At 43.5% G+C, this 23,176-nt stretch overlaps 1 protein-coding gene across 1 annotated transcript in view; it reads left to right on the top strand.

Annotated features, from left to right (window-relative positions):
- The window catches only part of SLC2A2 (solute carrier family 2 member 2), a 175,315-nt gene that overhangs the window by 93,493 nt on the left and 58,646 nt on the right, over positions 1-23,176 (top strand). The window contains exon 7 of the mRNA XM_085635463.1: positions 12,193-12,380. Coding sequence (XP_085491589.1) covers positions 12,193-12,380 — 188 coding nt within the window. The remainder of the gene's footprint in view (positions 1-12,192; positions 12,381-23,176) is intronic.

The raw sequence follows: 23,176 nt of genomic DNA on the forward strand, positions 1-23,176 counted from the left end.
GTGGCGTGTGCGTAGCCTGCCTGCTACGCCTACTTCGTGGACCACGAAGTAGGCAGCACTACGCCCACTTCGCGGGCGGAGCGGAGCACTGCGCCCACCCTCAGTATCGGGGAGAGGAGTTGGCCTACTGGCTAGTGCGGTCGACGTCGAATCTGGGAAACTGTGTTCGAGTCTCGGCAACGACGCTGAACATCCTGTGATTCTGGGCAAATCACTTAATCTCCCCGTGCCTAACAAAAATTAATATGTCCTCATGTAATGCAACTGGTCCTATGTAAAGCGCTCTGATACCCGATTCAGGTCAAGTTAGCACTATATAAAACTCTGCAAAAAAAAAAAAGGCTGTCATTTTTCAGGAAAAACTTATCAAGACCAGGTATCTACATTTTCCTTCACTTGCCTCTGGGTTCCAACAAGGCATTCATTCAAATTGGCTAGGTCTGTGGTTGCTTGTGTTATCTGGCAGGTCGGAAAGGACTGCTCCTGTGAGGAACATGGTTAGGACTAACTTGCATAAGCCAGACCTCTGTCTAAAGTGGCACAACAGGTGAAACATTATTGGGGTGCAAAGCTTTCCGGAGAAATTACTAGTGGTTAGACTAATTGTTACTTATTACTCCTATCTCTTTTTGTCTATTTAGTGAATCACGAACACCACAAATTTTCCCTGCCCTGTTTCCTTAACCAAAAGCGTAGCAGCTCGTTTTGTTATGAGTTTAATAGCACCCTATTAGCTTTTGGTGTATTAGCACGTTGTTGTCCTTATTGGGGAGACAAAAATACTCTTTAATGCTTTATTTTATTTAAATTACTCCCTGTTCTTTGATGCACACTTAGCAAAGTTTGCCCCATGTTTTTCTGACCTATCAGGGAGCTGGAATTATCAGGACTATATTGAATCCCTACACTTTGGTGTTCTTTACATGTTGTACATGCCTACACTGCCTGTGCCATGCATATCAATTGTATTAGGTCCCTTTAAATAGAGTTATAAGCAGTAGCGGCTCCTGGAGGGAGTGCCACGGGGTGGTGGGGCGGGGCGGTGCGGGGGCAGGGTGGGGGGTAGTAAACTCCGGCTAATGCCTCCCCAGCCATTTCATTAGCTTTGGGGACCTGGAATAATCTGAACAGTCGCATTTAAATGCAAGAGAGATGGTCAGTAGTTGTTTTGGCAGCGATGACAAGGGCGATTGGTGGTGCAAGCTGCAGTGGCCTCCTTGTCAGAGCCCCGGCACCTAATATTTTACAAATTAAGCACTGATTATCGAACACGATATGCGTCACGTTGCGACGCAGTGACCCGTCTTCCAAACTCTAAATCAGGCCCTTAGCACTTTGAAAGGGTCATCGTCTGAATGATGTCACAATATGACTCAAAGCCCAACCAGACGTCATGGAGCAACGCAAGATTCTATAATGCTGATAATGGTCAGTGATGACGGACTGGGTAAAGGGAAATGTTTGGTTTCTCCTCCCTGCATGCTCCCTGTAATTGTGTAAGCTTTGCTATAATTTAGGAATTAAAGTGTCATAGATCACCATCTAAAGAGGTCTTCCTCTGATAAATGTTATCACTAATTACATGGAAATGCATCATTGTGACAAACGTACTTTTTGCCTTTTCAAACTGTTCCCTTACTTTGGTCTATTACTAAAACAACTAACATAGTGTTTTTGTGTAAATATGAATCTAAACCTATCCTTTCAGTTGGGAACTAGCAAGTCATATGTTCTGTGTGAAGTGAAATCGTGTTCAACTTTCATCCAGCACACTTCCAAACATGTGAACTGCCTTGGCTATTGCTCCTATAAAATCACAATAAACTGTGAAGACCTACAAACATCCAATCTCAAACACAAAACTAGTTTTCCACTTTGCATCACCTACAGTAAAGTGTGACTAATTGAATGTCACAGACCCTTTATAATTGCAGATCTACAAAGACCACCAGTGGCGTGTCTGGAAGTGAATTTTAGGGAGGCACACAAAACAGGTGGGGCCAGACTACAAAGCAAGGGCCAATGGGGGGGGGGTAGAGAAAGAGATTAACATGTTAAATGCTAGATTTGCAAAGTCAAATTTAAATACTTTCTGCAAACAACAGGTCAAACTGGCCTATAAGGCAATCAGGCATTGCCTGCCAGGCTGGTCTCAGAGGTCAGTGTGTGGGCCGTTTTGTTGGCCATATACAGCCCTGGGTTATGGTCAGTTGAACCGGTTTTACTGTTGTTTTTTCCTGACATTAAAACAAACATTACCTGCAGCAAGCACAAATGCATGCCCTCTCTCATACGTTGCAAAACCTTTACACAGTCAGCTTTTACAAGTTCGAAACTGCCCCAATCTGCAAACTTTTATGTTGGTGCTGGGCCTATTTTCTGTACCCGCCCGACCTTGCAAACAACACTGCATTACAGTGAAAGGGAGTGACAAGCTGCAGTGTCTTTTTCTGAGTTGGTTTTTAAACAGGACAATGAGTACTGGGATCTGGGCCACATCTAGGTCCCCTTAGAAACGCCAGTGTTCCCAAATACAGAAAAAAGGGAAAGCTTTTTACCAATATACCTTAAACTGAACAAACGAAATTGATTATGCCTCTAGTTAATGTATTCCCTGTCAAGTTTTCGATTTGCCCCATTCATTGACAGCCATGGGGAGATTGGCTAAGATTTTATGCTGTGTTTGCATCACAAAAGGATGCAACTTGGCTTAAAATCTTTTTTTCCAATTTACTTTCCAGCGCTAAACCTGTTTAGCGCTGGAAATAACATGAAAGTAACGCGAAGCAGCACATAGCGCTGCTTTGCATGACATAGCGCCAAGGGGGCATACCTTGGGTGGTGCATTGGCGCCTTGACGCCCATTGGGCTAAGTCGCGCGTTACAAGTCTAATTTCATTTCATTTCATTTCATGAAACCACCCAAGGATTCTGATGCTAAACCCAATTTACTAAACAAAGTAGACAGGGTTTAGCGTAAAAACTGCGCCCCTTTAAAGTAGACGCAAGGAAGGAGAAATGCTTACATTTCTCGTTCCTTTTCCAACTTTGTACGGTGCTGCACTGTACAGCATACATACAAAGTCGGAAAAGGGGTGAAGTCAGTCTCTGCATGGTATTCTGTACCCTTCCAGTACAAAACCTATGCTAGACTCACGGAGACACCCTTGCACCATGGCCCAAAGGTGTCTCTGTGGCGCACAGCAGCTGGTTTCAGTGCTGGCGCTTAGGAGAGGGGAGAAGAGTGCCAATGTTTCAATAAATTTGTCGCTCTTCCTGCTCTTTCCTTCTCACGCAACTCAGTGCAGCATTTACGGCTACTACACTGCGCTGCACTTGCGTAACAAAAACTGAGGGGGCTCCTTGCACGGTACGAAGAGGGGCCCCCTCCAGGCTCAATCAGGAGCTCTCTGGCCAGAGTGCAGTGCTGAGGGGGCCCCCTGGAGCTTGGGTCCCCCGCACCACGGGGCCTGTGTTACGCCCCTGCTGCGCTGCGTGAGAACGTACGACATGGCCCCCAGTCCCTTGGCTAGAGTATCAGGCTACATGCCGTGCTGCTCGGTGGCACTGACTTTTACAGTTCTTGTTTTGTTTTGCTTTGTTGTGGAGCAATTGGGCTAGGCACAAAAATGTGTCAGGTCCCTCAAAATGTTTCTTTAATCATGTGAAGGTTCACTTCACATGCTTTATAAAGAGATGCCACTGCTATTTGCTGAGTTGCTACATCTTCGAAAATGTTTGTGGTGAAGTAGGAAATATATGAATCCAGGACCAAGAATGGTCTATTGCCTAAAACGTTTATTATTTTTTTATTTTGTACGAGAGCATCTCGTAGTAGTATTAATTCTATAGGGCGCCTGTCACTGTTAGGTCTATTGTACAGATTGACTGAGCTAAATATGTCAATATTCCCTTGCTTTTAGCCAGGAGACGTTAAAATAATCCACCTGACACAGGCATGTCTGGTACTTAAGTGTGTGGAGTCAACATTTGTAAGACACTTTGTCAAGGTAGCTCTTTGTAACATTTACAAGTTTTTATTGGTCTATGCCCTGGGAACTGTTTCAGGGCAAATTCTCCTGATTTTGGCAATTCCCCTAGATTTGTTGCACTATGTCAATGGATCTTACAAGAAGTGATCCCTAACCATCCACATAATACACACCAAGGATTTATATTGCATCAGTAACAGCCTTCCTTCTCGCTACTATGTTTTTGCTGTTTACACCAGCATCCATTGGTTTTTGATATTGTATTTTTCACATTGTTTTTCCAAGCACCTGCTAAGAAAGCTGGTCGCTCCCAGATGCTTCACTATTACGGGGATTGTTGCAAATTTTCTTGTCATTTGTACCATTTGCTTACAACAGGTACGAACTGTTACGTCATTGGTAATTTAGTTGGCAGCCTTAAATATCTTGTTATGTCTTCCTTCTGGGACAGAAACACTGTAAAAGGCATTGACAGCATCCTCTTAACAGAATGCACACTTAGGGCCAGATGTACAAAGCTTTTTTCAGGTTGTAAACTGCCCGATTCTGCGACCTGAGAAAAGCATTTTGAAATGCACAAAGCCCTATTTGCAATTCTGTAAGCTATGACTGAATAGCAAATTGTGTTGCAAGTCACTATTAGGAAGGCGTGTTCCAAGGGCGTCCCTTCCTAATAACGAGTCACAGGGGCATGTATGAATGATTTGCAACCGGAATGTGGTCCCAAAACATTCATACTTTACCAACTTCGTGAAAGAGGTGGTAACTCATTCACAAACATGAAGGGGTGGGACCCCTTCCCTTTATGAATGTGGGTGCCAACATTTTTTAAGAGCAGGCAGTGGTACTATGGACCAATGCCTACTCTTAAAAAATGAAAAGGAAGCTTTTCATTTTTCTTTTTTAAATTGATCCTGTTTTCCTTTAAGGAAAATGGGCTGCACATCAACATTAGAAAACACTGCTTTATTTAAAAAGCAGTCACAGACATTGTGGTCTGCTGACCTCACCATCCCTGTGAGTGCTAGCCATTCCCAATGGGTCGGAAATTACGACCTGTCTCATAAATAGTAATGAGGCAGGTCCCTTGAAACCCATTGGAAATCGCCAACAGTGTAAAATACACTGTTGTAAATAGCTGTTTGTGATTTCCTAATAGCAAATCGCTAAAATTTGCTATTAGGCGATCACAAACAGATGTCTATGTAATCTTGTCCTTAACTCTGCCACTGCGATGCAGCTTCCAAGGGTATTGCATAAAGATATTTCTAAAACAAATGGTTTTAGAACTCCTTGATGATTGCCTATCATCTGAATTGAGTCCTTTTCTCCTCACCGCGGCCTGTTGTTACAGTGTCTCGCCCAGTGTGGTGTATTAATACCATATCGCAGGTGATTAACTGAGATATCGATTTTTTGTGTTATGCAGTGTCAGCCTTACTGAACTTTAAGTGGACTGCATTTGTCACTCTCTTCTTATCTTTCCTTTTGGTCACAATTACTTTGTCTTCTGTAACATTGCCCCACTTTACAGCACCGATGCTGCTGTGGTTCCAAGAAAACACCAGTTCACTGAGACAGCAAAATATTCACCTCATGAAGGTCGTCAATAAAGTCTGCCTTACATTACCATCAATCTCCACAGTTCAATATTTGTCATCTAGCATTCGTCTGCATCCCCCTGATCATTTAGTTCTTGTTTTGGACTCTTGGATGTTTGCTTTGCTCTCCTTTTCCCCCATTGCCACAGCCCTATCAGTTTATCTCAGTCATACAGGACTGACTCATCTAGTATGAATCGCCCAGGTATAGTTGCATTCATCTTTTACCCACAAGTTGCTGTAAACTATTCCTTCCTATTTGTCAATAAACTGGTTTGTTCAGAATGTCTGTCTCACGTGCTTGTTCTTCATATATTTAATATTTTTTTCCTTTTGCTCGCACTCGCACCCCTTTAGATTCTTTAATGTAGCTAGAAATTTTATTTTGTGTGTACAAGCTTTATTACATTATTCTCATAATGCTTTTGCTCTTCTTACTGCCTTCCCTTTGACATACCCGCAGAAGAAAAATCAAGGCACTTATGTGGAAATATATGTACATATTAGTATCAACCTTGTGCATATCTACTTCTGTTTAAGCCTCTTTACTAAAATGTCTTTCTTTCTAACCCCTTTACCTATCAATCCACACAGCTATTGGCCAGGTAGTCATGGCAGACAGTATTTAGAATCACTCAAGAAGCAATCCAATTTTTTAGCCACATGTAAAAATAAACACAGAGAAGACATGGTTTTTGGTCTGTATTTATCTGTAAAAATCCGTAAAAACGGAAAATAGGGAACCATAATTCTAATGGTTGTGCAAGTGGGCTCTATGGAAACGGATATTGATATCACAGAGGGTTGTTCTTGGGTTTAGATTAGTGTTCATTTTGGGTTTGGTTGAGGAAATGTATGTGACAACAATCTATGGACAACAACAGGGGGTTTATGCAAATATACGCAAGAGAGTTGTTCTGATGTTGTGATTGGTGTTCATTTTTGTCCTGCAATTATCACTATTGACAGTTATATTCAGTTAACGTAAAACACAACACTGCTGCCGCAGGATACTAACCTAATAAAGTTCCCAGCTTCTTAGGGACAAAAACATACCAGCAGCACTGCACATGAAAGACACTAACAGACAACACTCTCCGGCATCAGAGGGACACTACACCAAAAAACCCACTGCATCCTTGATCTCCAGTGCACTAAACAGCAGTGCTTCTGACACACACTAACTGACCACACTGCATCAGGCTGGCACTCCTATCTGGCTTTTTAATATTATAAACACTGCACATGCAATTAAAGCAACTATCTCCATCAGCATGAGTGTTGCAGATGGTCGAGCATTTGGTGCATCACATAAATACAGACACTGCAGAGTGAGCTATTTACTGGGTGCTATGATTACCTCCTATTTCACATTCTTATTTGGAAAATGGGGGCACAACATGCAGAATTAAGGGGCATATTTATGAGAATTGTCACATAGAGCAGCAAGCCACCTTGCTACACTGCATGACAGGCAAAGGTCCTGATATGTGCCGTAATTAAAAGAATATGGCACACTCCGGCCTTTTCCCCTGTGCTGGCTCAGTATGGCTACCTAGTGGCAACGCAGGCACCCTCGCACCATGCTTCAAGGGTGCCTGTGTTGCATGCAGGATTGATTTTGTGCAGGAAGGGGTACCTTCCTGCATGGAAACAATCCTGAGAGGCATATTCCTCTATGTGTGCTGCATAATGCAGTACACATAGAATGAGGAAGTAACTGGTTGTGCAGCAACCACAGCATTGAGACTGCATTGATAGCTGCAACAGAGGACATCCAAGCCCTCCTCGACCAAGGAGAGATGGCCACACTCATACTACTCGACCTCTCGTCAGCTTAGCCTATCAGCGATAGTATCTCATCAAATAATGATCACAAGACTACACCACATCAGAATTCAAGGAAACACACACTCAACGAGATCACCTGCTTCCTCACCATGAGAATTCAAAAGGTTTGCCTGCACCTTTTTCATCTCTATACTCAAAGACGTCATCTGCAGTATCCCCCAAGGATCATCCCTCTTCCCCACCCTCTTCAACATCTACATGACACCACTGGCCAACATTCTCAGGTCTCACGGACTCAATATCATATCTTATGCAGACAACACCCAACTCATCCTCTCCCTCCATAAAGACCCCACCACCACCAGAATGAACTTCCTCAGAAGCATGATGAGCGTCGCAACGTAGATGAAAGACAACTGTCCTGTCGCTTAATTCGGACAAAATAAAAGCGCTCATCTTCATCTTCGGCAACAACTCCTCAGCTTGGAACAACTCCTGGTGGCCCTTAAAGTCTAGGGCCATCACCCTCCCTCGCCGAGCACGCCAAAAACCTCAGTATAATTCTAGACAGTCAGCTGACCCTCCTCTGCCTGCTTCTTCACCCTACGTATGTTACGAAGTATCTTCAATTGGCTCTCTCAGGACACAAGACATACCATCACACAGGCCCTCATCACCAGCCGACTCGACTACTGCAATACTCTCTACGCAGGGATCTCCACCATCCTCCTACAAAGAATTCAGACCATACAGAACACAGCTGCCAGACTAATCCTCGACCTTCCCTGGAAAATGCCCATCACCCCCACCTCAGAAGACTCTAATGGCTTCCCATACAGAGAAGATGTCAATTCAAGCTGCTGATCCATGCATACAAGACTCTACACATCCTAGGAACCGCCTACATCAACCAACGCCCCAGTCTCCACCACCCCTCAAGACGTCTATGCTCTGCATCCCTCTACCACAGCAAAAGTGGTGGGTGCTCCTCTTCATACCTGGCGGCCAAGACTTGGAACAACCTGCCCCTGAAGCGCAGCAAAATTAATTGCTGTGCTGCCCTACGTCAAATCTCTGTAAACATGCCCCTCTGTGTTTACTGCACTGAATTCACCATGCATCTGTATTTACTGTGGAAAGTAGTGGGGTGTAGTTATGAGGCCATATAGCAGGGCCAATTCACAAACTCGTTTATGAGTAACGGGAATTAGTACCCCTAGAGTACTCTTTGACACTCTTTTATATTCCTTTGTGAATATGCATCGAAATGTCCAACTATTAGCAAAAGTACAAATATAGCACTGTTCATTGTATAAGATATTTTAGAGAAAATTCACACATTTTATTCTACAAAACGCCCTAGAAAGGACATCCTATTACGTTTCTCTGTACACTACATTGTTGAGACAAGAGTTACAAAATTTGAATGTATAACATAAACATTGCTGTCATTTGTTAAATTATGGAATATGTTCAGGACTGGACGTTTTTCCAAAATTTTGTTTATGGTTTTTCATTGTGCGACTTAAGGATGATTATTTCCAGAGGCCACAATGACACCACACACTGTCATAAGTGGTAGGCAATTGCTTTGGAGTAGCTGCCACCTTCTCAGGAGAAAAATGCCAAAGGCATATACAACCTTCTTGCCGAATAGAAACTTCAAAAGATTGAGGAACACCAGAAATCAGGAATCCAACAGTGGAATTCGTTTGGAGTGAAGAATCTGAATCAGCCGGAGGAGGAAGCAAGTAGGCAAGCAAAGAAACGCACCCTCCAACCAAATTGAAGCCCTGATAGAGGAGAAGGAAAAGGAAATGACATCAAACATCACATCACCAGAATCTTAATTGATTGGGAAAATCAGGAAGGAACAAAGGACAAAAATCAGCCCAGTAGGCAAAGAAAAGAAACAAGCATCGGTAATGCATCTGTTTCGCCTGTTTAATAAATAAAGAGCTGTTTTTATCAATCATTGTCGGGGCGAAGGAAAGAGTTCCCTTTACAGATAACATGGGAGTGGGGAGAATGTGGCACAGCGACCAGAGCTGCTGACTCGAGAGCTGGGAATCCCGGTTCGAGTCTCGGTGGCGCCATGCAACATCCTGTGATTCTCTGCAAATCATTTCATCTCTCCGGGTAATAAATTGTTATATAAATATGCTGCAATAGTAAAAGGCAAAACTTTATGAAAATAAAGTTCCACCAAAGCAGATGTTAACAGTAATTCGGCTGAGGGAAACTGATAAGAGAAGCAGACGAGGAACAAGCTTTGGTAAATGCAGGAAAATATGCTACAGCCAATAGAAATGGAGGAAAGGTAAGTGGCATGCACAGGAAACAATGAGAAGCCAGGAAAGAGAGGAGGCGGGATGTAAGTCCCTTTTAAGTTTATATAAAAAATAATAGATTTCCCAAGCACTGTGCAGGTGAAACCTAAAAAGGACAAAAAGTGAACTGGACCAGCTATAAAAGGCAGGTGAAAGCCTTCAGTACAGGTGATTGCCATTTTGGAGCAGGAAGCAGCAGCCAGAATCCCAGAAGCAGCAGGGAACACAGCCTCAAGTGAGTGAGACTCACAGGCATAGCTGTCGGCTTTTTCTATGGCCCAGGAACTGCGGGACCATGCAAGGTACCACGGCCCTTTGGCGCCTAGAAGACTGGGACGCCATTATTGCTACTGAATAACTGTCAAAAGGAATAATGAAGAAAGCAATGTGTTAGTTTGCTCAAATGTTATGTTTTTATATGATTTGTATGAACTAAAAATAAACTAATTTTATGAATAAAAGTTTAAAATTGTAAGCGCATGGTACCTGTATGCCTAGCTAGAAAGGACTTGATGGAACGGTGTGATCTGGATATATTTTCTAATGCAGCAATGGCTGGTGCAGTGTTAAAAAACCTAAGTGTTCACAGAAAATGACTTTTTACAGATGGCAAATGACGGCATTAACTACACTAAAAAATGCATGTTTGTAATGTAATTGCCTGTCGCACTGTGTGCTTTTGTTATACACAAGGGGACGACACTTACAGTTCGGTGGATTTTGTTTAGGGCAGCAAAAAATAGGCACGACTCTGCCATCTGCTTAGCGAGTGATGTCTTATTTCAGCAAAAAAGGATACATTATTGTTGGATAAGTTATACAAACAAGGGACAGGCACAAGCTGACATCCTGACTCATTAATTTCCTGCTTTACCACTCTTTTTTCATGTGTACATTTGACTTACACCTAGAGAATCTTACATGCTTAGTTTAGTCCTGATTTATATACCATGAAACATGCATGCATGCATACTGTGCAGGGTATAGTTTACCCTCTGATGCATACATTGAGCATTTGTAGTTTTCGACGTAAGTTACATAGTTGGGGTTCTGACGGGTGTGCCAGAGGATTGGTCTGGGAAATGCTGTGTACATGTGCCCACTGAGATTCAAATGAGCATATATTAACAAATGTGTGTCAATAGATTTCCACAACACTTTCAGCACTTCTAGGTTTCTCATAGGGAAGTGCACCATTTACCCCAGTTTTCAGAGGAAGTGTATTGAAAGGACCTCATGATAGGGGACAATTGTCAATCGTTTACAAGCTATTGGATCTAGTGAAAGAAACATGGACGCCAATTGAGAGCAAAATGCTGCTACCCCTGGATTGCCCTTCAATACCCCCTGCACTGCCCTTGATGTCTCTGGCATCAAGGTTGTTGATGATAGCAGCAGGAACAAAAGAGAAAACAGAGCATTATGTGCCCAGTTTATTGTCCCCAGTTTCCACTCCTTCCTCTTACCCTCGTCCCTCAGCAGCTACTGAGAGTCTTTTAGAGGCTGAGGGTAAGTGAATGGGCCAGCTCTGTAAGGTCTTTGAGGGACAAAGGGTGCATGACGTCACTCTTCTACTCCTGCCATTTTGATGGACTGATGTCCATCAAATAAAAAAATAATTTACAAGAAAAATCTGGAATTTCTCAAATATTCTTACCCAATGCAAATGTAATCTACTAGATGAGGTCCATTTCCAAAAGCATTTATGAGAATGGGAAGTAGTTCTGCAGGAGTACTATTTACATACTTTTACCTGCCTTTGTGAATTGACCACAAAATGCCAAATTCTCTAGTAGTATGAGTTTAGACAAGTAACAGTCCTTTTATTTGCACTAATTGTATATAATGATTTCTTGAATATTCCCTTTAAATTCACAAATTTACATGTTTAGGGCTAATCCACATAGGCAAGTAAGACTGTGTAAAAGTGTTCTGTTCGAGGCCAACATTACATACTCCAAAATTCCTTTGCAAATAGGCCCCATCGTGAAGGGTATGAATGTGTAGAGTCGAGAAAATAGGGATAAAGAAGCTCTGTTCATGATCAGCATTCCCTTATGCCTGGCTATATCAAAAGTGGAAACTTTTCAGTGCATATAGCGGAAACATTTTCAAATTACCCATAAAATTTGAAATCACAACCAGTAAGAAAATTAATGTACACATATCTTAATTTATAATTATTTAGCAAATTGTGCCCTGAGCCTTGATCAGCCATCCTATCTCATTTGGGGCGGTGCCTTTATTGACTACATTTTTGTGTACTATGGTTTAGTTTCATAAACAAATGCTTTATATGATCTGTGGTGATTAATTCTGCAAGTACAAGTTAGTACAAGACTTGGATTCTGCTCTCCCAATTGGACATATACGCGTTGTGTTTGTTTTTCATTTGTTTTTTAAAAATGGGCTTCAGTGAAATTGACCATTCATGAAATAATTTGTATGGCTAAGAACATGCAATTCATTTTATTCCAGATCTGAAAAAGCTTAGAGGACAGTATGACCCTACAAGGGAAATAGCTGAGATGAAGAAAGAGAAGGATGAAGCTGCTACAGAAAAGAAAGTCTCAATCATCCAGCTTTTCAAATGCCCCAGTTACCGACAGCCACTCATTGTGGCCCTGATGCTCCACATGTCTCAGCAGTTTTCTGGAATTAACGCGGTGAGTGGATCTAAAACAACAGTCAGGAATAAATGTGCAATTAGCAGAGGCTTCAACCAACGAATAGCTCGTGATCCACTGTAGCTCTCCACCTACCTGTGATTAGTTCTCCTGTATGTAGACCAGCTTACTAAATTTGACACTTTATCTTGATTGAATTAATATATGTATACCAAAATTGAGTTTGTTTTTGACTCAAAAATGTGTGGATTTTCAGAACTCATTAGCTGATGTTTTGAGAAAAATGGCTCAATTTTCAAAACAGATTTAAATCTATTTGAGTTATAAATAATGTGGCTTTGGGCAGACTTATTACTAATATATTAAACTTGTTGCAGACGCATCGCAGTTATCTCTGCTATGTAATACAGTGGTTGAAGCATTCAAAACTAAGAAAGCCTTTTTAACAATACTGCTGGGAATGCTGCCTGATGTACTGTGGTGATCACTGCTATTAATCTTGGATAAGATGGCCATTAATATAATCTTGTCTGGTGTGGTCACTAATACAACGCTAATAATTTTATTAGCCCGGATGATTTTCATTGAACATAAGTAGCTCTTGTTACAGAAAAGGATGGAGACCCCTACCTTACCAGAATTCACAAAAACAAGAATTGGCTCAACCAATACTTCCGGTGTTGGTTGCCTTTCTCTTGGCTTTGCCAATGCCTATTTTGGTTGTGATTTTTTTTTTAATGAAGGCACTTTTTGTATGAAAACAAGTTTTTTCTAAAAGCCTAAATATATATATATTTTAAATGTAAAGCACACATTGCACCAATATACCTCGACACTGAACTGGATTACTTACTGTGTGGATATCCACATTGTGGAAGAGCGGAATGCCATCACTTTCAGTCAGGTCAGCCACTGGTTGAAGTAGGTTGACCATGTGCCCCATGTTCTATAGTGTGTAGGATGGAATATGAATGACACAACAGCAGACCAATGGATGAAGAGGGCTGCCTGATAGCCTCTGTTAGTAAGTATGTGTAGCATATAGTTATATGTAATCAAAACAAAAGGCCTTGTCTAACAGGAAACCACAAAATTCACGTACTGGCTTGACAAACCTTCATATTACAAAATAAGGAAATTGCCTAATACCTCCATGATTCAGTGATACTATTGCTGAATTCAAGAAGCTTAGGGTTGCTTGCGAATTCAGGACGTATTCTAGCAGGAAACTAGGGGAATTTTTTTTCATATAAAACATACTCAAACCATCACTTTTAGACAGAGTCATAGCTTGGTCAATATGTTTAGGGGTTGTGAGCTTCAGAATTCCCAAGTCACGCTGGGATATCTTGTTAAAACGAGGGGCGTCTCCTCCGCTGGAGCCGAGGAGCGTCCCACTTAAATTACCCCCATTGATGAAAAATAAAATAATAATTCATTACCATTATATTTTTCATCCTCCCGTCCTGAACTGAGAATCAGGACAGGGTCAGGCCGCTGCTGAATGACAGCAGCAGGGAGGAGGGTGGGTTGTTTGTGCACTTTTCAAAGTGTGCATGTCCTTTTGGCCGTCCGTCTTGCGACGGCCAGCCAGACATGTGCCATTTGGAACCTCTAACCCAGCTGTCTCAAGACAGCTTGGTTAGAGTAAGTGCATGCCTCCAGGGCGCTGGGAAAAGAGCAGAGTGAGGCCGCTCTCTCCAATCAGGACGCTGCTCTCACAGCATGATACCAGTGCCTGGATTGGTGCCCGCACTGCAGCATGCAGTTCCTCAGAAGAGGTCTGGAGCCCCTGCAAGATATTCTGTCTTTTATTCATACCGGGGCAGGGCCACTTCACAGGCAAGGGCACTCAAATTACCTGTCTGATTGCTGTCATCAACATGAAGATGCAGCCATTAAGCCCACTGAGATGGGCCAGCAGGGGAGATTAATATAAAAAAGAAAACTTATAAACTCTCAGGGGGCCCCCTGGGCCTAGTACTTCTGATGTCTTTAAAGGTGCGAGGCCCCACGGCTGATAGCAGGCACTGGGCCCTGGGCAGCTGCCCACACTGCCCATGCCTAGCGCCGGCCCTGATGCCAGCACAAGCAAAAACCCACAGGCACTTAAACCACACGGATTCATCAATTGCAGAAATACTGATATCTTGCATTGTGTTTTTGTTCGTCAGCAGGATTTTTTATTGCAGTTCTACAATGCATTATCAGTATTGTCCAATGCATGGTGTCGTCATGTACTGTGCATGCGTTGACCGTAATGATAAAGGTAGAGGAAATTACATCACATGTCCTGTGACACCAGTCATCGCAGGAAGTGACGTAATACAACTGTTGGACATAGTGTCACACTGTTTTTCTGATAAAAGTTCCTAGAAATTATAGACTTCAGCATGTTCATTATATGAATATGATTGTATTTCTAATAGACACAAGTATCCAGTAAGTAGAACCAACGAAAGCTAAAGGCGCTCTAAAGACCACCAGTAAATTGCTCATTTAACATAAACTGTAAAGCTGTTTGTGGTGGTAGCAAAGTGCAATGCTTGGACAGCAATTTCAACCTTTAGGAGCCACACCCAATTTTCACTAGGCCTGGGCGGTAAATTCCGTTCGGCTCATGGAATTTGCGGAATTTGGGTAATTTCGCGTTCCGCGGAGAATGCAGAATTGCCAAAAAGTCCGCGATCCACGGCTTCGTGGAATTTTTTGCTTGTTCACACTTTCAAAATGCGTGTTCGCGAGATATTTTCCCCCGAGCACGCAAACAGCGTTCGCAAACAGGAAAAAAGCATCATGAACGGGCAGAACAAGCAATTCCGCGTGTTCGCGGACCTCTGCGTGCTCGCGGAGATTTTTTACCGTTTTGAGGAGCTTTGCGGAGCTTTGCAGAGCACGACTACGCAAATTCCACCCATCCCTAATTTTAACCCATTTTGGGGGAAAAGGCTGGTGGTAGCATTTCCAATACATTTCGGAGAGACATTTTGCTACAGGGGGTCTGATTAAATACACTGTACCAGTGATGGAGAAATTTGGCTCTGGTGAACAGGCATTTTGCATGGGTATTTCCAAAGAACAACTAGTAAACAAAATACACTTGAGCTGATCTGTCATGGCAAAAAATACATTTGCACTAACAGAAAACTGCATTTTACACTGGTTGGTTCAAGCAAATTCTGTTGACAAATTGACTGGTGACCAGTAGAAAATTGCCGTATTAGTGCTCTAATCCATGCAATCCATTGAAACTATTTCAACAATGGTTCACTGATAATGGGCAGCCTAATTGTATGATGAATGATCATGTAAAAGAACAAGCATTTGCAATGTAATAGGTCTCGCAATTGCGAGATTTTGAGCTATTGGCATTGTAAATGACAATGCCTTTTATTTGTGTTTAACTCTTTAACTGCGGCGCAAATTCCGCCACGGTGGGGGAGGTTTATTGAGTGGGCGGGGCCGCGTCGGCCAAGGGACGTGCGCAGCACTACCAAGATAGTGCTCGCGATGGCCGTTTGCTGACGCGCGCAAGCAACGGGTTAAAAAACCTGCAATAATAAAAGGCATTGTCATTTACAATACCAATAGGCCAAAGTTTCTAAAATGCAAGAACTATTGCAGTGCAAATGCTTTTTGTTTACATGCCCCCATGCTGCACTTTCATGTTAATAGAGGCTGCGCCCCTTTCTTCAGACAATCTGTGTCTAAAGAAAGGTCCATGGACACTATTAAAGTGAAAGCGCGGTATGGGGCGCTTTTACCAAAAAGCATTTGTTTGTCAAGTTGAAAAACAAATGCTTTTTTTTTGTAAAAGGGCCCGTGGCAGTGCGCATGGTGCATTGAATGTGCTGAGTGATGCAGGAAAGCATGTAGTGCCTGCAGTAGGAGAAACCAATAAAGAAAATGGTGCTTATAGAGTAAACAAGCATTGGCATAGCCAATAGGTCTCGCCTTTGGGACCTTATAAGTGTTTAGCCAGAGATATTGACTTTGCCTATGTCTTTAAGCGGTGCTGTACAGAAGTCTGCAGCATGCTGAAAGTTATAATAAAAAAGTGTGAGAAGCATTTTTGTTACCTTATATATGACCAAGAAAGCATTATGTACAACTGAACAACCATATTAAAAAAGTATGAACAATAAATAATGTTTTGAGGTTTTTTTTGTCCTTTAAATGCCGGCAACTTCTATCTGCCTGTTCCAATGGTTGCTTGTTTTGGGTTTTTTGTTATGGGGGGGGGGGGCATAAATAACAGGAGGGTGAAGGTTGGGAAATAGTACCTGTATAACTCAGTGAGAGAGTCAGTCAGTTAGTCAGTCAGTCAGTGAGAGAGTCAGTTAGTTTGTTAGTCAGTGAGAGAGAGAGTGAGAGAGTCAGTCAGTCAGTCAGTGAGAGAGAGAGTGAGAGAGTCAGTCAGTCAGTCAGTCAGTAAGTGAGAGGGTATTTGTGTGAGAGGGACAGGGTACATGCACAACTGTTGACAAAAGCATAGCGCAACAGTGTGCACAATGATAGGGTGTTGTGTAATGTGCACAACTGCAATGTACAAGAAAACATATAGGACTCAGTGTGCAAAACTGCACAATATAGGAAGCATGCAAGGGGTAACAGCGATAATACTAGCAGAGTACAGTAGTTTATATAAAAGCATGCATTTCACAAACGTGTGAGTACAATTGTACTGTGCAAAAAGAAAGCATGGCTCAACAGTAAACACAAATTATTTTCACAGCAAGCATTTAAGGCCTGACACTATGTGCAACTGCACGGTAAACGAAGCATGCAATGTGTGTGAGAGAGAGAGGGTGTTGCCCAGTTGTAGGAAGCATTTAGGGCACAGTTGTTTGCACACAATTGATCCGTATAGGAAACAATATTGCTCAGTAGTGTGCACAACTGCACAGTATCACAAACATGCCTGGCTCAGAAACATGCAGAACTAACTGGCACCTGACGCAGGAAATGCACAGCAGAGGGTGTGCGCGCATGTGCAATTGTACCCGATTGAAGATATTCAAAGCTCCGCAATATGGGCACAACTGAAATGAAGATTAAGCATGGCTGGTTCAGCAGTGTGCATAACTACCCAGTCTTCGAAGTATGTTGTACTTAGCAGTGCTTGCCCAACTACAGTATATAGAAGTATGAAAGACACAGCTGTGAGTGCGCTTGCATCATTGTCTAACTGGAAGCATGCAATGCCCAGCAGTGTCAACAGACTCGTGGTTTATAGAAAGAAAGCATGGTTCACCACGGTGCTGAACTTCACTGAAGGAAGCATGCATTGCCCAGCAGTGTGGCCACAACCGTGGTTTATAGAAAGAATGCATGGTTCACCACGGCGCTCAAAGAAGCATGTATTGCACAGCAGTGTGCACTATTGCAAAGTACAATGTACATGAAAGGCGCAGCAGCGTATGCACGAGGGTACAGTAAATGAAACGTGCTTGCTTTTGTAATGAAAACCAAACACATATCGGGACATACACAGTTCAGTAATGCGTGCACACATGATTTTGTAGCTCCTGCTGGTTACAGCAGGAATGCCAAAGCCAGTTGTGTAAGACTGCCCCAATCCTAGATGTGTGGGAGACATGTACTGCTTAGTGCCCTATTTCTTTCCTGTGTGTGAAAGGACACAAATTAGGTGCGGGGGATGCTGACCTCTGTGTGTGGGGTGAGGGTGCACCGCTCAATGGGCCACGGCGTCGGTTTGGTTGTTAGAAAGCATACGCTGCTGTGCTGCCAGTTCGCTGACCCCTGCACAGGGCTCTACTCAGTACTCAGATGGTGGTTTTAAAAGAGCAGAGAGGGCGCTACATGCCCTCAAGGCAGCAAGCGCCTTTTACCTCTAAAACGTGACATTCAGACACACCACGAGCAAGACCTATCCCCTAAACACATGGTCTTTGAGAGTGCAACTCCCAGTGCCGTGTTCGTGCTCCGCCATATGCACATGCAGATCCCGGGTGCAGAGTGCGGCAGTTACCTGGCTGGCGTTGGTGTGGGGGCTCCCATGAAGCTCAGCATGTAGAGGGGGCCCAGGCGCTGCAGCAGGGCTGCTGCGTTCAGCTTAGTGCGCGCGCCTTTTCTCCTCGGCTCACTCGTAAACGGAAGGCACGCGGGTTGCATGCGCACAGCACGCACACGGTCTACCCTAGCTTATTATTTGCGGATTAGCAGATGCTCCTGTGAATCCAGTCACACACAGGAGGGGGCATACATGCCGGGTGAGAACTGGAACAAGAAGCCTACCTGATAGACTACAACCAAATTTAGTGATGTACAGCCACTTGTGTTTGGAAGAAAACGAACAGTAAACACACAGCGTGCTTGCTTCTAGCCGAGGCGGCGTTACACAAAACAAGCATGGACGCGAAGGAATGTCAGGAATGCAGCTGGCATCCGCCGGCCACGCTGCTGCTCACTCCCGAGCTCCCTAGGGTAGTTAACGTTTGGAGAGAAGGCAGGACATGCACCCGCCTTTAGCCAATGGTGTGCTGTCTTTCTTAGAAAGACGCACGCAAAGGCCAATAGCATGTGAGCAACAAAAAAAAGCACACGCACGAGCATGTGCTCCGAGTTTTAAGTCCTTACTAGAAGCGTCGCAGCCCATGCGTGCTGGCTCAGGCGAGACCTAAAAAGACTACAGTATAACAACCAAAGGAAAAGGGCCAGTCCTCAAATGAAGACAAGGCGGTACAAAGGAGAGACTAACAAGCCTATTAACTAATCAGAAGCCAGCATTTACGAAGGACAATGACACAAGCCAATGACAAATATGTGCGGAGAGTGGGAGGGGCTTCAAGTCCATACTCCATTACAGCATGGCTCACAGAGCAGCACTTGCGCTGCCCAGGTTCGACCTAAAAAACATTTTTATGGATTACGTGCTCAGAAATGTTTGTTTAAATCCAGAATATAATTTCAACCAGCGCTGTTACCAATGATGCTGTATGTAACAAACATGGAGTTGCATAGTAAATTTCAGATTCACAATATTTTTTAGCAGGTGCCGGTTAGCCAGGTCTGAAAAAAAGCAATTTTTGATTGGACATTCCATATGTTGATTTAATCTCATTGCATTGGAAAAGTTTCTCCCCAGCATAAATATAGGGACATGTGTAGCAGTGGAGGCAATACAGTAGGGGTGGTCCTGTAAAATGTGATGTTTAATTATGTGAGTATACACAAACATGCTGGTAGTTTCTCCACTTTTAAAACATACACAATTTTACTCCTGCCCGAGGACAAGTAAGTGTCTTTCCAGAGTGGAAAAGGTCAGGCAACGCCTTCATCTTTAATGAGGAAGTAGGTGACTATATTTGACACAGGGAAAAATGATGCATGTACAGAAAAAAATTACATGTGCAAATGCACATTTATGAATTATGTTCTCAAGTGTAATTTCCACTTGGTGAAATATCTGCATTAGTAAATTTAGCAAGTGTGAGTCTCCTTGGAACAATACAATTGCCATAGATTGACTGGAATACTCCCTGGATTCTTGGTGACTGCCATTACATTCTGAACCTGGCAGCAAACATAGGGGTAAATGTAAAGGAGTAGATTACTAACTTTTCATGCTTCAGTATTGTCAGCTGGGACTGGAATTCAAATGACAAGTATTCGAGGGATTGTTTGAGCCCAAGACTGCAAGTAAAGAGGATATTTTCCATACATATAGGGTTAAATAAATACCAATCAGTTGGCTACTAGCAATATGTAATATTTGAGTGACTTGAGGCAAATCTGTTTGTTGTGGGCCTAGATAAACATAAATGATTTGGGTAAGAAATTGGATTATTAATTGAGAAGGGTAAGTACCTATGTCAAATAGTAATCACAATCTTCGCAGGGTGAACCACAAAAATGACTAAATAAACTTGAGCCCAGTCTGTAGCTATAGGATGGAGCTGTCAGGCTTAATTCAGAAGCAATGTGTAAAGTATTTATGCAGTACTAAAAACAGTGATCAGAAAATAGCAAATTTCTAACATTTGGTATATGTTACCTATATGAGATCCATGGATAAAGCTGTCTGAATTCAGACGCGGACGGGCGAAGCCGCGCCAAAGGCAAGCCCGTCTGCGCCCGGCCACGTCCGGCCGGGACCAGGGGCCACAACCCCTGCCCGTTTCCAGGAAAAGGTTACATCCTATAGCTCCCATCATCTTCTCTCACTCAGAGGTGAACTCAACAATCCATGCCGGCCCTCTCTGAATGTCATCAATAGCGACCCCCACTGCCACCACTGTGGCTATTCCCTCCAGCCGTCCTTCAAAATGGCAAGCCCTCTGGGCAATTCACCCTTACTAAGGATGTTCCTTTTAAACTGCAGATCGTTTTCAAAACATTCCACAGAACTTGCGATTTTACTGCAAGATTTAAAACCTGATGTTCTTTTTTTGACAGAGACGTGGCATCACAAAGAATCCAACCCTATCCTCGTTCAAACCCTCTCTCCCGGCTACCTGATACACAGGGTGGACCGCAAGAGTGGTAGAGGTGGAGGTATAGCTATTGTTGTCAACAATAAATTTAACTGCTGCATTATAGCAGACCCTCTGTCGGACTGCGAAAGTCTTACCTTCTCGATTGATGTCTCCCCGACTAGTACCTTTTTGGGCCTCATAATCTACTGCCCTCCTGGCACTCCCAGACAATTCCTCGATGCCTTTCCCACTACTGTTGCTAATCTAGCCTTTGCCCCTTCTAACTTCACGGTGCTTGTTGACCGTAATCTCCATCTAGATGACCCATCTGATAAGATGGCCAACGAGCTGACTGGGAATCTCCTGGCACTTCAGTTCAATGAGAAAGTATTGAATCCCACCCATTCCAAAGGTCATCTTTTGGACCCTGTTTTTAGCAACTGTAACAAACTCAGTGTAGGAACTCCCGTCCCACTCCCATGGTCCAATCACTTTTTGATCCCCTTAACTTGGGAAATCCCCGGATCCCCCCCTTCCCCTAATATAACCTCTGTGCAGGAACGGAACTGGTCTAGACTTTCAACTGATCAGTGGAAACACGTCTTGGAAGTCACTAGACCAGCTAGCGATCCTAATCTCTGCCTGGCTATCGAGAATTTTAATCTTTGGATTCAAGGTTCATTGGATGTAGTACTTCCCAAAAACCCTAAACACAAAATCAGCAGGCAAAACACCACTTCATGGTTCTCTCCTAAGTTGAGAGAAATAAAACAATCCTGCAGAAGGCTTGAAAGGAAATAGAGAAGGGATTATTCAGACCTTACCACATCAGAATATAGGGAGGCAACCAGATTTTATAAACTTGAAATCAAAGCTGCCAAATCTGCCTTTTATGAAGATAAGATTAATCTATCTGCAAACTCCCCCAAGGAAATCTTTCGCATCGCTAAAACCACCACTGAAAAAGCCTTCACCGGACGGCGCTCTCACACTTTGCAATAGCCTAGCAGAATTCTTTTCACAGAAAATTCAAAACATCTATCTGTCCTTTCCAATCTCACAGAACCCTCACTCTATGTCACCCATGCCAGAATCACAACATGGAATCCAAACCCCACTAGAACAATTCCCCCCATTGACTCTGTTCTGTTGGGCCCAATTATGACTAAACTTCTGGTTCTCCAACAGACCCTGCCCCTCCTCAGATTCTCACATTAGCTTCTGATATCATTTATCCTGCTATCCTTAACCTCGTGAACTCCTCCATTTCATCTGGCATAGTTCCCCCGGCCTGGAAATGCGCTATGGTCAAAGCCCTCCAAAAGAAACCTAATCTCAATCAGGAAGATTTTTCCAACTACCGCCCCATTTCTCTCCTTCCCTGGGTGAGTAAGATTCTGGAGATACACATAAACACTATTATGGTGGATTTTCTGGAATCTAACGATTTACTCCACCCTTCCCAGACTGGATTTTGCCCCCATTTTGGGACTGAAACCACCCTCCTCGCAGCAACTGAGGAGGCTAGGAGGATCCTGGACCAAGGGTGTAATGCTGCGATTATCCTCCTTGACCTCAGTGCCGCTTTCAACACTGTCAATCATAATACCCTGATCCTCAGACTAAAAAATCTAGGAGCATCCGGTATTGCTCTAACCTGGCTACAATCCTTTTTGAGTGAGCGATCCTTTAAGGTCTTCGAAGGAGATGTTGTTTCCAATCAGTTGCCTCTTAGCTGTGGGGTTCCTCGGGGCTCCTCCCTGAGCCCCACACTGTTTAATGTTTACATGAGACCCCTGGCATAGATCGTCCATCCATTTGGCATCAAAATCATCCCCTATGCAGATGACACTCAGCTCGTGGTGGCGCTAAACCACCCCGAGTGGTCATCTAGCACCCTAGGTTGTTGCCTAGAGGAGGTTGCCAGGTGGATGGAGCTCTCATGCCTTAAACTCAATAGGGATAAAACGGAGCTCATGCTCTTGGGCAACTCCCCCTCTTTCAACTCTGCCTTGCTTTGGCCCAACTGTCTTGGGCCCGCCCCAGCCCCGAAAGACCAGATTAAGAGTCTGGACATATGGCTCGGCCGTTCCCTCACTTTTTATCATCAAGGAGCGAAACTTTCAGCTACTTGTTTTGGCTTACTTAGGATGCTGCGTAAGATCCTTCCCCTACTCCCTTTCCAAGCCAGAAGGATTATGGTCCAGGCCCTTATCCTTTCCCGCCTTTTAATGGGAACGTCCTCTAGCTGGGTGCTCCACAATACACCATCAATAAGCTCCAGATCATTCAAAATTGTGCTGCCCGCCTGCTCCTACAGATCCCTCGCCGACACCAGCCCTAGAGACCTTGCATTGGCTGCCGATCAGGGAAAGGATTCAGTTCAAAGCCATGTGT

The sequence above is a fragment of the Triturus cristatus genome, chromosome 11, assembly GCF_964204655.1.
Source record: "Triturus cristatus chromosome 11, aTriCri1.1, whole genome shotgun sequence".
Lineage (NCBI taxonomy): Eukaryota > Metazoa > Chordata > Amphibia > Caudata > Salamandridae > Triturus > Triturus cristatus.